The 17443-nt window shown below is 43.1% G+C and overlaps 1 protein-coding gene across 1 annotated transcript in view; it reads left to right on the top strand.

The window, feature by feature from the left end:
* LOC125739963 (uncharacterized) overlaps positions 1 to 17443 on the top strand; it is a 305354-nt gene that overhangs the window by 34609 nt on the left and 253302 nt on the right. The window contains exon 5 of the mRNA XM_049010567.1: positions 618 to 719. Coding sequence (XP_048866524.1) covers positions 618 to 719 — 102 coding nt within the window. The remainder of the gene's footprint in view (positions 1 to 617; positions 720 to 17443) is intronic.

Raw genomic sequence — 17443 nt, 5'->3', positions numbered from 1 at the left:
GGTCGATAGACGAGGGATAGGAGAGTCCAGACGATCGCAGACAAAACATAAATACCGCCAGCCCACATCACTGTCGGAACCAAGCAGCCCAGATAAACACACCTAAGTGGTCCTGTAGCCGAGACTACGATAACCTAATCTTGGTCCACTCGCAAAAGTAAATCAGCGATGATAGCAAAATAGATTAGAGGAAAATCTCTTAGGCGAGAAGTAACTACAGTCGGTAGTTACAATATACAGAAAAAACAGTATAAATGACCGGAAAGTACCGGAGAGTAACGGCAGCAAGACACACCAGCATTCACTCATCTAGGTATTGGGCTCCCAGTAATGCATAAGCAATAGCATAATACTACATTATTTGTGTACCCTGAAGTAAAGTGTTACCAGTTTTAGTTAATGAATAGAACCAATAATAAAACAAGCATATATGACACACTTACATGCAGTGGTGGTGCCAGTGAATTAATGTTGCAGGTGTTATATGGGAGCTGGATTGTGTATTGCGGGTGTCATACACTGTTACTCAAACCAGTCCCGGGGGGGGACCCCTAAACAGTGGCCAAACATTGTAAATAAATAAGTTAAAGATGCACAGATACCCTTCATGTTCACAGAGGCCCCAGCAGCAGTCATCTGGTGTGGATCGGTACAAAAATGGAGGGAGCTGCTTCTGAAATGACCCCCCCTGTGGAGTGTAAAACAAAGGGAATTGTAAGGTAAGACAGGACCTGTGAGTTTCTACTGCTTTATGAACAGACATTAAAACATCTTCTCAGCATTTTCGAAAAAGAGCGTAATCAGTTTTAACGTATTTAACTTTCTTGAGACATTTTAGACTTTTGGGAACTCGCCAAAATATATTGTGGGGTAATTTTATCCCCCCCACCCCCCTCCAGGGAATAAATTCACATTGTTGCGACAGCATCTATGCCTCTAGCTGAGGTGGCAGTATTTTCAAAAAATATATATTCTCAAAAACGTGGCAATGAGTTTTCTTAAATTCTAATCAGTAATAGTTATAAAAAATTCCAGTGATCACAGGAGTAGAAGGAACAGGAATAAGACAGGAACACTGTCAGGGTCGTGTTGTGAAGAACACTGTGATTTATGGTGAAATGACTGTTACAGCCACTAGCATGCATGTCTCTTTGGGTCTATAGTCAGGCCATAATACCAAAGCAGAAAGGGATCCTAGCCAGGGCTCAGTGTGGAACATGTTAATACGTGTAGATTAATAAAAAGACCTCGGCATCTTCTTCTTTATTTTTATTCCCCAATCAGCCAGTTCTTTTATACTAGACAGAGCAAACAGATCATCCATCCTATCAGAAATGGTCACAAATAGTGAAGTAAAGTTCAAACAAATAAATTAATATATAAAGAAATACATTGATAAACGTGAAAAAGGCAACAACAGGCAAGTCTAGCAACAGAGGTTGTAACACTGATGCTAAACGTTTCTTATTGGAATCTTAATTTTAGATGAGACAATTTATTGCACATTAAAGCTAACTGTAAACAATTACAGCATATCAAAGTACAGGAAGGCAGAGCAGGACGCTAGACAGCTGAAGGTTTAATGTGATGCTGTCCTCATATGAATTGTATTTATATAATGAGGATCTTTTCTGTCACTGTCCACAGTGTCCTGTTGAAGAGAGCAAACTCACGTGGACCCAGCTGTGTTACCATGAAGAGCAACAAGTCAATGATGGAACCAGTCACCCTCAGTGAGGGACCTTCTCCATCAGCTCATCGGTAAATGTGCATTTAAACTGACACTGTTTATAACACTAAGATTCTCAGTCAAAAGGCGTACAGGCACACACAAGCTATGAGGAAAAGCTTTATAAACAATATATCATTGTTTTACTTTTTCAGATCCCATTGTCTTTGAGAATTTAAACAGAAATTCTGACTGTATTCTATGTAAATTACACCTAAGGTAAAGGGATGCAGATTACTGTAAAAACGGACTTTCTGCGAGCTGGAATGGGAAGTTAATTAATTGAAAAGTATGTTGTAAATATCAATCCTCAGCATAAAGCTGGAGAAAAGCAGGCTCACTTGCACACTGCGGTATATCGATTAAGGAGGACTGGACAATAGCTTGTCCTCTTCTGGGATGGACGTTTCTGCTTTGATAAAACATAAATGCATCCTTATGGACTCATTAGATTTGCTCAGATTGAGGCTTCAGTTTCAACACGTTTAATGGACCAGGCTTCTCCTTCTTCTTCTTCTCCTTCTCCTACTGCTTCCATCTGCTCCCATTAGGCGTCACCACAGTGGATCATCTGTCTCCTTCTCCCTCAGTCCTCTGCATCTTCATCTATCTCTCCAACCACCCACATGTCCTCCCTCCCCTCATCCACATACTTTCTCGTTGCTCTTCCTCTTCTCCCCTTGCCTGGCCTCTCTCCTCTGCACAGGCCCAAACCATCTTAATCTCACCTCTCTTACTTTGTCTCCAAACCGTCCTGTTTGAAGATACTCGAATAAGACAGGAACACTGTCAGGGTCGTGTTGTGAAGAACATTGTGATTTATGGTAAAACGATTGTTACAGCCCACTAGCATGCATGTCTCTTTGGGTCTATAGTCAGACCATAATATAAAAGCAGAAAGGGCTCCTAGCCAGGGCACAGTGTGGAACATGTTAATACGTGTAGATTAATAAAAAGACCTCGGCATCTTCATTGTCCTCCTTTTTCTTTCCCAATCAGCTAGTTCCTTTATACTAGAGATAACCAACAAATCATCCGTCCAATCAAAAATGGTCACAAATAGTGAAGTAGAGCATAAACAAACCAATAAACATCCATCCATCCATTTTCCAAACCGCTTCTCCTACTGGGTTGCAGGGGGTCTGCAGCCTATCCTGGAGGCAATGGGCACGAGGCAGGGAGCAACTTAGGATGGGGGTCCAGCCCATCGCAGGGCACACTCACACACCATTCACTCACACATGCACACCTATGGGCAATTTAGCAACTCCAATTAGCCTCAGCATGTCTTTGGACTGTGGGGGGAAACCTGAGTACCCGGAGGAAACCCCACAACGACATGGGGAGAACATGCAAACTCCACATACATGTAATCCAGGCAGAGACTTGAACCCGGGTCTCAGAGGTGTGAGGCAACAGTGCTAACCACTGCACCACCATGCCGCCATACCAATAAACATATAAACAAATAAATCAATAAACAGGAATAAAAAGCAACGACAGCCAAATCTAGCAACTGAGTTTGTAACAGTGATATTAAACCTTTAATACTGGAATCTTAACTTTGAGTGAGACAGTTTATTTCACATTAAAACTAACTGTAAACAAGCCTGTTTGCATCAAGAGCTTCATGGGATATGAAAGTACATAAAGACAGAACAGAAGGCTAAACAGCTAAAGATTTAACGTGACCCTGTCCACATTATATGGATTATATTTATATAATGAGGATTTTTCTTCTGACTGTCCACTGTGTTCTGATGGAGAGAGCAGGCTCACCTGTACCCAGCTGTGTTTCCATAAAGAGTGACGAACCAATGAATGAAGGAACCAATCAGCTTCAGAAAGGGACCTTTTCCTACAGATCAAAGGCAAATATACATGTAAACAAACACAAGACAGATTGCAGATACACTTCTGTCACACATCACTCCTGCCACTCTTCCACATCCACTCCATCCTGCCTGTACCCTCCTATTCACTTTTTTATTCCACTCTCCGTTACTTTGGACAGTTGACCCCAAATATCTTATCTCCTCCACATTCAATGCAGAGAAACAGAGATTGGTTGCGATTGGGGTCATTGTCCCGGTACTACACAGGCAACGGACAACACCATTGATGCTGGATTCTAAAAATTTATGGGTCAACTCGTCTGGGAGGGTCCTATAATGTGATGTTACACCCTGTACTAACCAGTGAATAGTACCTACTTTTTCTTATTGAGGAACTGATTTCTGATTGCATAGTTGAAAGAAGTTTAGCAAAACCGATTTCACCCAGGCCTTACAGTGCACATACTGGGACAACATCAATGACCTCAAGACTCAGGAGCACATGACTGGGAGGCACTGTTATGCACAACTAATGAGTGGACCTGACGAGGGGCAGCTGGAGTGATCCACATGAGGGCTGAAACGAGAGGGAGCACGAATAAGTAATAGTTGTGACTCTATTGAGCGACACTAGAGAGAGAATGAGAGGGGCAGGGATACGGGGCGTGACAGCCCCCCCCCCAACCCGTGCACTCCGGGCACGCATGGCAGACCGAGGGGGGGACCTACAGGGCCCAAACAGCAAGGCAAGGAACAAATGGGACACCAGATTGGACAAGGGCCACTGGATGACCTGACATGACAGACTGAACCATAAATTGAGTACCCCAAGAGGGGTACCAAAACGAGCAGGGACTAGCAAGAGACACATGAGATGAGAGTGGGGCAAAACAGCAACATGGAACACAAAGTGGACCAAAACAGGGGGGACAAGTGAAGGGTCACCAGGGTGAGGACCAGGCAACCAGGGGGGAACCACACACCAAGGAGTAGGAGAGGTGGGACAGAGCACTGGGGCAAAAACTGAGATGGGGAATGAGGGAACGGGGCTGAGCTAGGAGGTCCTCTGGACCCCAGGAAGCGGGGTGTTGACCCCGGAACACGAGCCCCCTCGCTGGCTTCGGGAGGCCAGCAGGACCAGGGGGAGCCAAGGGGACAACCCAGGATGGGGGGCCAGCCCATCGCAGGGCACACTCACACACCATTCACTCACACATGCACTCCTGCAATTAGCCTCAGCATGTCTTTGGACTGTGGGTGGAAACCGGAGGAATCCCCACGACGACATGGGGAGAACATGCAAACTCCACACACATGTAATATATATATATATATATATATATATATATATATATATATATATAGAGAGAGAGAGAGAGAGAGAGAGAGAGGGAGACAAAAAGATAAAGAAATACGGGAAGAGAGAAAAAAAAATATGCCAGTGCATGGAGGAAAGTCAAAAGGTGCGAATGAAGAAAAGTGTCTCCTGAGAGAGAGATGGGACCCCTATATAACGCCAGCATCCCTACAGGTGCCCTCAATAATGGTATTAACCTAACCAGGCCCCACCCTGCCCGCGCACTGGCAGACCAAGACCAAAAACTGTGCATCTCTTTCAGTTGGTGAACACAATGCTCTCCAAACTCAACCCTGGCTCGGACCCCCAATAAGCTGTGTAGATCTGCCGTCTGCTAGCAGAGTTACAGGGAGTAATTGACTGTGAGGTGTCTAAGTGTCGCCCATCTCCTGAAGTGTCTGAGGACGTGTCCACTGTTTTACTTTGGCCTGCCACAGAGGTTTCTGTTGGGGGCAGATAACCCTCTGCAGCTCTTCCTACCATAGCAGAGCACAGGAAGAAAAAGTGGTGGAGGCAAGCAAGTTCCCCAATGCCCTGCCCTGCAGGAGACACCTCTACACCCTGCCCAGGAGATGTTGCTGCTGCTACGCCAGTTCCTGGTGAGATCCCTGAAGAACCCATCCTGATCCCAGCTGAGCTCCACCTATCCTCTTAGATACTCCGCCCATCTCCAAAGATCTCCTCTGAGGTCCACCCAACCCCCAAGGTGTGTGACAAGCCCTGTCCGTCTCCTGTGGTGCCCGTCCTGCTAAAGACTCTGCATGAGCAACTGAAGGAGAGCAAATCATGGTCGTGGTTGAAAGAGTGACAGTCTGTGTCTAAGCGGGCAAAAATAGTGCTAATGAGCAAGAGGGTGTTGGCACATTTTGACACATCTTTGCCACTCGAGCTCACCTGCGATGACTCCCCATGTGAACTGGCAGCCATGATGTCCCACACCATCGGGAGAAGAGAAACCAATAGATTTTGCTTCAGAAAATGCCAAAGAAATGAGAAATTTAAAAAGAAACCCTGGGCAGTATCGGGATAAAAAAATTCCACACTTACCCTTCCGGATGAAGATTCACCCAAATGATGGACCATCTGCCACCGACATCCATTTCCAGTTCATATTCAGGACCAGCATCCCTGGCTGCAAACTGCATGCAGTGCTGGACGCTGCTCCTGGGTGCCCAGTGTAGGTTCCCCACAGCCTCAATAAAGGTGGCTCCACCTTTATCAATACCCCTCCCCTACTGTCTGACTGACCTGTACTGATCTGTACTGGCCAGCTAATAAACATGTAGCATCCGGATCCACAATATAAAGTTCAGGACTGAGACTCCAGAATTCAGAATTCTTATCACTGATCGGACTCTTCCGTGGAAGAATAGACCAGCAGATCTCCTTCTGAAAATTATCCAGCAGCTAACAGGACGATACGTTGCAGTTTGCTGAGAAGAGCCCTTAAGCCTGGTCTCACTGCACCCTGGGTTTGGCCAGCATGTCCCTGGCAAAGTATCCAGTTGGATTTTACAGGACCAGTCAAAGGGGCCAAGCTACTGGTGGCTGTGGAGACACATTCAATGTGGCCAGAGGTGGCTGTTATGTCAACTGTCACCTCCGAACAGATATGAGGGAGATGTTATGCCGCTTAATATTAAAATAAAAGTACATGTAAAAAAAAATAAGTAAAGTCAACTTGCTATATATGAGAAGGTGTCACTTGCCAGTTGTTGAAACTTCAAATGCAGTGGGTGTCAAACAGTGAAATTACAATCACATTTATTGATATAAGTAGCTTAGTCAGAAGATATATTTTCTACATTTTACATCTGTTATAGCTGCCCACGAAACCAAGGCTAGTGTGTACCTCATTCTCAAAATGCGTATAAAAATCTGAGAGATACTAATACTCAGCTTCTTATAACAGATCTGTCAGGCCCCCAGGGGCAGGGCGGCACAGGAGCAGTCGAATATCACAGTCAGACCAGGCTGCTTAACCTCATAACAAGCTCCCGAAGTTGCAAAGTTTTGTTGCCATTCCCAATGACATTTGCTAAGCATTTCTCTGTCTCGTGTCTTGCCCTCCTGCCCTGCCTGTCTCTCCCTGTCCTGCCGTCGTGCCTGCCCTGCTTCCTCGGTCGTCTCTGTCTGCCTGCCCTGCCAGCTTTCCCTGCCCTGCTTCCCCGGTCGTCTCTGTCTGCCTGCCCTGCCAGCTTTCCCTGCCCTGCTTCCCCGGTCGTCTCTGTCTGCCTGTCCTGCCTGCTTTCCCTGCCCTGTTGTCCTGATCTGCCTCCATCCTGATTCCTGCCCTGTCGTCTCCATGTCTCGTCTGTCTTCGTAGGACTGACTCACCGGGTTTCAACCCGACAACCCGCCTGCCTTATCCCTTGGGCTTTTGGTGCACCCAACTTTAAAATAAATAGATCAGTCTCCTGCATTTCGGGGTCTGCCTCGTCTTTGTGCATTCAGCGTTACAACATCATCATGAATGCACAGCCTACTTAATCATTCTTTCTTTTATTTAATTGTTTTTTACTAAACAGGGGATGGGAAATAAAATGTGCTGAATTAACAGGTAGTTGCTGCAGAGCGGATTACCTTCTCTGGGGGTCCTGGGCTGACATGGGTAGGGGCCCCTATGTGGGCAATTCCAGCTACTTTTTGGAGCCGAAAGAGAAACGAGAGGGAATTTAACACGATGGAACATTCAAAACATGCTAATCAAAGTGCGGGATGTCAGCAGTGTGAGGTGTCACAATGGATGGCAATTACATCTATTTAAATACAAATGTAGGTTATTATTCCCCCCAGCAGCAGCAGTGGTGGTCAGTGTCAGTGCAGGACCTTTGTCTTTCCATAAAATGCCTATTTTAGCGGCGGCACAGAGGGCAGCGCTGTAGCTTCACCCCCCCAGTGCTGGAGGCTGAGCCCCCTGTCTGTCTGCAGCTGCTCGCTCTCCCTCTATCACATGGGTTTCCTCCTGCCGTCCAAAAACACGTGTTTAGGCTACTTTCTAAATTCCCCATGACATATGACAGCCTCTGTGTGTCTTTGCCCAGTGATAGACCAGAATCCCCCCCCCCTGCCCACCACCAGTGTGAACCCGTATCCTAGGACTTCTGCTCTCTGTCCCACCCCCAAACCAGGATAAGTGGTGGATGGAGGGATGAATTAATGGATGGATTTTTCTGTTTTATTCGCAGGGGCCGAGTGAAAAGGTGTAATTCACACCCACATAAAGGAGACTTATCATACATCTTCAAGGTGCATTTATTACTGAAGTATATTTTCTAAACTTTCATCTAAATTGACATACATCTTCTAAAGATAAGTAGTTGATTCTGTCAAAGGGATGATACTTACAACTAATTCACAAGTAAAATAATAAAATGATATGATGCCAGGAGTGATAATAAACTGTAACTGTTCATTTCAGTTACTGGAGAAAAAAGCTCAAATGTTTCTGAAGGATGAGCTGATGAAATTCCAAAGGTACCTGGATCAGAATGACCCAGAATGCTCTGAGCCTCAGCTGGAGGAGGACAATGACCTGGACAGTGGTGGTCAGATGCAGAAGACCTGTGGCAGAGAGGGAGCTCTGAAGATCACACTGTACATCCTGAGGACCATGGAGCAAAATGATCTCGCTGACATGCTGGAGAAGAGTAAGAGCTGTACCTCATTCAGTGTGTGTTTGATTTGCCAGAGAATAGTTTATGAAAAAATGCGTATTAAGTTTCAGTTCATCATTCGATGTAATTATATTTAATTTCCCATATTTGGGTTTAAAAAAGAGGGGTGGTGTGGTGATGTAGTGGTTAGTGCGGCTGCCTCACAGTGAGAAGGTCCTGGGTTGGTCACGTGGGTTTTCACTGGGGTCTCAGGTTTCCTCCCACAGTCCACAACCATGCAGGATAAGTTGATTGGTGTGTCTAAATTGGCCCTCTAGTTGTGTGCATATGAGTGTATGTGCCCTGTGGTGTGTTGGCGACTTCCCAGGGTTGGTTCCTGCCTGTTCCCAGGATGGGTTCCAGTCTCCCCATGACTCCAGTTGGGATTAAGTAGCTTTAGAAAATGGAGAGATGGAGTTTAAAAAAACATTTTTTTCTCATTTCATTTCAGGGTATCTTCTGTTGCAATGTCAACGTAGAATTAAATGTAACCTGAAGCAAAAATTTGAGTGTGTATTTCAAGGAGAAGCTAAGGAAGGACAGCCAACACTTCTCAAAGAGATTTACACAGAACTCTACATAACTGAAGGGGGAGCTGGAGGAGTCAATGATGAACATAAAGTGAGACAGATTGAAACAGCAGCCAAGAAAAGGGGAACAGAAGATACTACAGTCAAGTGCAATGATATATTTAATCCCTTATGTGGGCGTGAGACGCCTATCAGAACTGTACTCACTAAAGGGGTGGCAGGTATCGGGAAAACAGTCTCTGTGCAGAAAGTTATTCTTGACTGGGCAGAAGGAAAAGCAAACCAGGACATTCACTTCATATTTGCTCTTCCTTTCCGGGACCTGAATTTGATTAAGGATGAATACAGTCTGATTGATCTGCTTCACCACTTTCTCCCAGAACTGAAATCATTTAAATCTACTGAGCTGTTTAGGTACAAAGTTTTATTGATCTTTGATGGTCTGGATGAGTGTCGCCTTCCTCTAGATTTTCAGAACAATGAGAGTTGGTTTGATGTAACAAAAAAAACGTCACTGGATGTGCTGTTGACTAACCTCATTAAGGGGAATCTGCTTCCATCAGCTCTCCTCTGGATAACCTCCCGGCCAGCAGCAGCCAATCAGATACCTCCTGAGTGTGTCCACCAGGTGACAGAGATACGAGGTTTCAATGATGCCCAGAAGGAGGAATATTTCAGGAAGAGATTTAATGATCAGAGCCTGGCCAGCAGGATTATCACACATGTGAAATCATCAAGGAGCCTCTTCATCATGTGCCACATACCTGTGTTCTGCTGGATTTCAGCCACTGTTCTTGAGAGTCTTTTTAGTGAGTCTGACAGTGGAGAAATTCCAAGGACTCTGACTGAAATGTACACACACTTCCTGATCTTTCAGGCGAGTTTAAAAAATGACAAGTATATGGAAAAACATAAAATGAAGCTTAATAATTACACTAAATCTTGGAAGAAATTCCTTTTGAAACTTGGTAAACTGGCTTTTCATAACCTTGAGAAAGGCAATCTCATATTTTATAAACAAGATCTGACAGAGAATGGCATTGATGTCACAGAGGCTTCAGTTTACTCTGGACTGTGCACAGAAGTCTTTAAAGAGGAGTATGGGTTGTACCAGGAGAAGGTGTACTGCTTTGTGCATCTGAGCATCCAGGAGTATCTCGCTGCTTTATATGTGTTTCTGTCAAACTCATCAGCTGACCTGCTGAAGACTGCAGTGGATGAGTCATTAAGGAGCAAGAATGGACACTTGGACCTCTACCTCCGCTTCCTCCTTGGCCTCTCAACAGATTCCAGTAAGAGTCTGTTAAAAAGGCTACTGGGCCAGACAAGAACCAGTTCACATAACAGCAAGAAAACAGTTAAATATATCAAGGAAAAAATACAGGACAATTTATCTGCAGAAAGGACCATCAACCTCTTCCACTGCCTGAATGAACTGGGTGACAATTCTCTAACAGAGGAAGTACAAAGATACCTGAGTTCAGGAAGCCTTTCAGCAGCAGACCTCTCACCTGCACAGTGGTCAGCTCTGGCCTTTGTGTTACTGATGTCAGATAAGGAGCTGGATGTGTTTGATCTGAAGAAATACATCAGATCAGATGAAGGTCTTCAGAGGCTGCTGCCTGTGATCAAGAAATCTAGGACAGCTCTGTAAGTGATCTTACATGCGTCTGTTGCTAAAGAAGTACAGAAGTTATTCATGATTCTGCTTTTATCAAAACAATTATAGTGTATTTATAAAGACCACCTAGGAATTATTTTTAATTTTGCATACTGCAGGATATATATATATATATATATATATATATATATATATATATATATATATATATATATATGTATATATATATATATATATATATATATGTATATATATATATATATATATATATGTATATATATATACATATATATATATATCTGTTAACATTCTTGGTGTGGTGTGTGGTCCAGTGGGTGTCTGTGGTCAGAAGATCACTGGGTTAAATACCTGGCTGGCAGAGTGATGCTGGTTTTGGGCCCTTGAGCAAGGCCCTTACCCCCCAGCTTCAGGGGGCTGGATGCTGACCAACCCTGCACTCTGACATGTATGTGTGTGTCAGAGAGAGCAAGATCAGAGAGGCGACAGCATTATTTCACAAGTGGAATGAATAAAGAATCAGCATTTCATCCCTTTCTGACAGCACTGATAATTGTCTGATTAGTATTTTGGAAATTTAACAGGTTCTCAGGTACAGAAAAACAGAAAATAAGGATTTCAGTCATGGTGTCAGCAATTCAAAAGTCATATAAAGAAATAATAATTTAAAAAACGTAAGCTTTTCTTGACATTCAGATCTCACATAAACTCACACACACACACACACACACACACACACACACACACACACACACATATCCCTGGCAGGAACTGAACCCAAAACCCTAGAACCCCTGGGTCGGCTGTAGTGCTGATCACTGAGCCCCAGCGCTGCTCAGAGCTTTATAAAAAAGCTTATGCAGATATTACAGAGTCTCAGGGTAACTCACCTTGTAAGGTCATTAAAATGCAGGTTCCTCTCAGCTGCGGAGTCTCAAGAAAAAACTATTTGTGTTGCTGACTAGGACAGGGAAACAACAAAATATCTGATATATTTAAATATCCCAGGTAATGAATGTATTTTACAGCATGTTCACTCTCATGCCCTTATTCAAACTGGCTCTGTAAGACAATACAGAACAGGATTTGGGAATGTATGACTGAAGAAAATGTAAAACAAATAGAGAAAATACACTGTAAACTCACTGGAGAAGCTGTATTGTACCAAAATCTATTCATCTGAGCAAGTATATGCTTCATAACTTGTTGTATTTTAAAGCAAAAATGCTTATTTTGATATTTTATTTGATATACCTGTGTGTGGTGTATGTATTTATGTCTTAACGCATTTCCTTTTCCAGGCTGAACAGCTGTAGACTCACAGAGAAATGCTGTGAAGTGTTGGCTTCAGCTCTCAGATCAAACTCCTCTCAGCTGACAGAGCTGGACCTGAGTGACAATGACCTGCAGGATTCAGGGGTGAAGCTGCTCTCTGCTGGACTGGGAGATTCACACTGTAAGCTGGAGATACTGAGGTCAGTATTACTGGGTATTCCACACTGTAAACTGGGGATACTGAGGTCAGTTTTACTCTTTATTCCATACTGTAATCTGTAATTATTGAAATATTTAGAACAATACAGAACGGGATTTCAGAATGCTTGACTTATAACAATGTACAGCAAATAGCCAAAGACATAGTAAACTCACAGGAGAAGCTGTATTGTAGCAAAATCTCCTCATCTGTGCACATTGATCCAATCCTGATCCGCTAAACCTTTCATGGTATTTCTGCTTTGAACTGAAAGTATTCACTGTATTCTTCATGACAGGGAACATGAGGAACATCAGAGGATTGTCTAGTTCCTTTTGAAGTATTTGCTGCCTCAATTATTGTATTTGAAAAATAAAAATGTTTCTTTTGATATTTTATTTGATATACCTCTGTGTGGTGTATGTATTTATGTCTTAACACATTTCCTTTTCCAGGCTGCACAGCTGTAGACTCACAGAGACATGCTGTGAAGTGTTGGCTTCAGCTATCAGATCAAACTCCTCTCAGCTGAGAGAGCTGGACCTGAGTGACAATGACCTGCAGGATTCAGGGGTGAAGCTGCTCTCTGTTGGACTGGGGGATTCACACTGTAAGCTGGAGATACTGAGGTCAGTATTACTGGGTATTCCACACTGTAAACTGGGGATACTCAGGTCAGTATTACTCTTTATTCCATACTGTAATCTGTAATTATTGAAATATTTAGGACAATACAGAACGGGATTTCGGAATGCTTGACTTATAACAATGTACAGCAAATAGCCAAAGACATAGTAAACTCACAGGAGAAGCTGTATTGTAGCAAAATCTCATCATCTGTGCACATTGATCCAGTCCTGATCCACTAGACTTTTCATGGTATTTGTGCTTTGAATTGAAAGTGTTCACTGTATTCTTCATGACAGGGAACATGAGGAACATCAGAGGATTGTCTTGTTCCTTTTGAAGTATATGCTGCCTCACTTATTGTATTTAAAAATGAAAATGTTTATTTTGATATTTTATTTGATATACCTGTGTGTGGTGTATGTATTTATGTCTTAACACGTTTCCTTTTCCAGGCTGGACAGCTGTAGACTCACAGAGAAATGCTGTGAAGTGTTGGCTTCAGCTCTCAGATCAAACTCCTCTCAGCTGATTGAGCTGGACCTGAGTGACAATGACCTGCAGGATTCAGGGGTGAAGCTGCTCTCTGATGGACTGGGGGATTCACACTGTAAACTGGAGATACTGAAGTCAGTATTACTTTTTATTCCACACTGTAATCTGTAATTATTGAAATATTTATTGGAGTCGTCACATTTACTTAAATGTAATACTCGTACTGGTGAAGTGATCTTATCTATTGGATCTATTTTGTTTGTCCCTCTGCAGGCTGTCAGGCTGTAGAGTCACAGAAGAAGGCTGTTCTTCCCTGGCTTCAGCTCTGAGGTCAAACCCCTCACACCTGAGAGAGCTGGACCTGAGCTACAATCACCATGGAGACTCAGGAGTAAAGCTGCTCTCTGCTGTACTGGAGGATCCCAGCTGTAAACTAGAGAAACTGAAGTGAGTATAGAATGTGTGTCTGCACCTGCAGTGTACGTGGAGAAAATGCAACAATTAAATAAATGGATCCACCTGTACTATGTCATTCTGCTTCTGCTGTAGTGTGGACCACAGTGGAGAGTGCAGGATCAGACCAGGGGTCCAGAAATGTAAGTTTGTTAGCATGTTTTTATTTTTAATATCATTAATACTACTTCATGGTAACATTCACACAATTATTGTGATGTGTGCTCTTTTTCCATTCTTTATTTAAAAGGTTGGTTTAGGTTTAAAGATGGCTACTTTCTTAAATAAAAACAATAGTCTGGAAACTTCTGTAGAAATACATTATGTATTCACAGGCTGTATCCGACTATCACTCATCTTACCTACTATTCGAGCACCGCACTCCCTCTCTTTCTCTCCTCTCCTTCCCTCCCGGTCTGCACCTGTATACCGTCAGCGCGCGCACCTCCACCCCTCCATACGATTAACCTGATGGTATGAACCTTGTCTGCCTCATCACGTGATTGGTCGCGCGGCTCGCACGCCGTTAATACTGACTTCAGTCACAGTCAGAGCAGCATGGATCGCTGAGCCGCGGAGGCGTTTTGCTTTATTAAAATGTCTTTTGATCGGCTCATTCGCGACCGAAACATCATTAGTCGGCACTGATCGATGCTGGAGGTGGGTATGTGTCCGACATGGTTTGAAGGAAGTTCTTATTTTGAAATAAATACAAATTAACGTGTAGTGGTATTCTTTGGGGGTACAGTTTCATATTTAACGTGTTTGATGAATGCTGTTTATAATGTTGTTTACATGTAATTAAGTCTTTTAGTTTAGCACGCGCGACATTTCGGCGCGTTTTCCAACCAGCGTCGCGTGGGCCGTCCGACATTTCCTGAGCTATTTTACATACTTTAATTCCTGCTTCGTTAGGGGACGCTGTTCTGTTTTTATATTTCATGTATCGTACAGAATATTAGAGCGCAGGTTAAAGTCCAGTTCGGTCTACAGCGTGTCTCACAGCTTCGTTATGGGATTAATCGCTCTTCCTCTTGCCTACAGACTCTTGCCAGCTGACGCTGGACCCCAACACAGCACACAGAGACCTGTCTCTGTCAGAGGGGAACAGGAAGGTGACACGGGGGGCAGAGCAGCCATATCCTGATCATCCAGAGAGATTTGACAGATGGTACCAAGTTCTGTGCAGAGAGAGTCTGACTGGCCGCTGTTACTGGGGGGCTGAGTGGAGTGGAGATGGAGCCTGGATAGGAGTGACTTATAAAGGAATCGGGAGGAAAGGAGGGAGTGATGATTGTGGGCTTGGATACAATGACAAGTCATGGAGTCTGTGCTGTGATCCTGACAATTACTCTGTCCGGCACAATAATAAATGGACTGTCATACCCATAAAGCCCTCAGGCTCCCGCAGAGTAGGAGTGTATCTGGACTGGGGGGCTGGTACTCTGTCCTTCTACAGAGTCTCCTCTGATGGACTGACCCTCCTGTACAGATTCACCTCCTCATTCACTGAACCCCTCTATCCTGGTTTTTTTGTTTATACAAACTCCTCCGTGTCCCTGTGCATGCTGGGATAGCTCACTGTGTGCTGGAGGAATCATTTTTACCTTATCAGAGTGTCACATTTCGCTGCTTCTCCATGGCAAAAAGGTAAAATCTCTGCTTTTTGACCAGAATAACACTTTATTCTGTGTCTGAATTGTGACGTATGTTAGACAAAAATAAATGGGTTCGGCAAGCTTAACAAACACGGGAAATGACTGTTTCTGTCTCTGATTAAAATGTAATAAAATGTAATCCTGATGATTGGGGGAGGGGTTCCTCACCCCCTATATGTACATTTTATATGTTTTTGTCTATATTGTATTTGCTACCTTTACATCGACACTAGAGGCTTCCTATTATATCCTATTAATATCCTGGTTCAGCGCTGCTCAAATCGTAACTGAGTAACATAAATCATGTAATACAATTAAATAAATGCACCTTAATGTAAATGAAGATAAACACATTTAGATTAAATCAGCATATATTATGAACATATAAAAGTAGACGAGAGACATAACTGCAAATATCCATAGAGTTAAAAACAAAACGTAATAAATCACATTAGTATCACAAGTTAGATTAAATTATCAAAATACAAGCAGGAATAAATATTTTCTAACTAAAACGGTGAACTTCTATATTTGAAAATTGACAAGCTAATTAGCAAACGGCGTCTCTCTCACCCCTATTAAAACACGGGAGAAGAATCATTGAAAGCAAACCAAGTGTTTACTACCTAAATAGAGAATTTCACAAGTAATTAAAAATAAAGCGTAACACATTTTTACTTTTTAGAAAAATACGGTAAACCTAAGACAGCAGAGCCTCGCGTCCGCCGCCCGCTGCCTGAGGTAACTGCGGGTTTCCGGTCGGTCGCAGCATGTGAGACCCTGCGTTCCCTCAATTAACGTTCCTATCACAACACTTCATATATGGGTAACGGGTACAGTCATTATTTAACGTACAATAAAAAATTAACCTGATAAAAATATTCTAAAATAAAAATCATAACATTTGGTGAAGTTAAAAAATGACCATATGTAGGAACAAAGACAATGAACAGTCAATTAGTTGACTTGTTATTCTGACTGCAGCCTTTCTGTTTTTTCTTAAGATTAATGAGGATAGGATTCTGATTTCACTACATGCCTGATCATCAATGATGCACTGTATGTGATTCCAAATGACCCAAAAAAAGCATATAATCTCTTTTGTAGGAATCCTGATTTACTTTATATTTTAGGTTAAGTTTCTTCTTTTTAATCCACACAATTTAGGAATAAGATTATCAGACACAATGTGTCCCACAATACACTCACAGTGGCATTGCAGCAATACAGATATACCCATGAACACAGTGGAAAGGTGGATTCTTACTCTGGCGTCCCTCTCCTTCCTCTGGTGACGAGCTCCACATTCTGTGCTACTGCCTCTGCTGGTGGCTTGTTTGGTACAAACAGTGACACATATGCAAAGAGAAAGTTTTATCTATCAGATTACACAAGGGCAGACGTTTCTTTCTTCAGAAGTACACAACTGTGGAGTTCTCTTCTGGTCCTGTGACACACACATTTCTTTTCTCTGAGGAAGACAAACACAGACATTTCTTCTCCTTCACAGACACTTTTACACACATTTCCTCTCCTTCACAGACACATATACACACATTTCTGTTACTTCACAGACACATGCACACATTTCCTCTCCTTCACAGACACTTATACACACATTTCTGTTACTTCACAGACACATGCACACATTTCCTCTCCTTCACAGACACTTATACACACATTTCTGTTCCTTCAGGAATATACAGATGTTTTCATTTATTTCAAGGTCAACTGAACTTGCATAGTTGATTCATCCATTAACTTTGCTTGAAATAATCAAACACAGAAGTTTACGAATCTCATTTGGAGGAAATGTGTTCAAATTGGCCACAGTCTTGCTTGGGTAAGAGCCCAATACACATGGAGCACTTTGAGCAGAGGGAGGACGCCGCCATTTAGGTGATATCAGAGAACAAACTCCCCTGGCTCAGAAAAAGGAGGGAAACAGGGGAAGCTGATGATTCTCCCTGGGCATCGCAAGGTGGAGAAA

Source organism: Brienomyrus brachyistius, chromosome 4 (genome assembly GCF_023856365.1).
Source record: "Brienomyrus brachyistius isolate T26 chromosome 4, BBRACH_0.4, whole genome shotgun sequence".
Lineage (NCBI taxonomy): Eukaryota > Metazoa > Chordata > Actinopteri > Osteoglossiformes > Mormyridae > Brienomyrus > Brienomyrus brachyistius.
The sequence above is the reverse complement of the archived record's forward strand: the minus strand, read 5'-3'. Positions and strand labels throughout refer to the sequence as shown.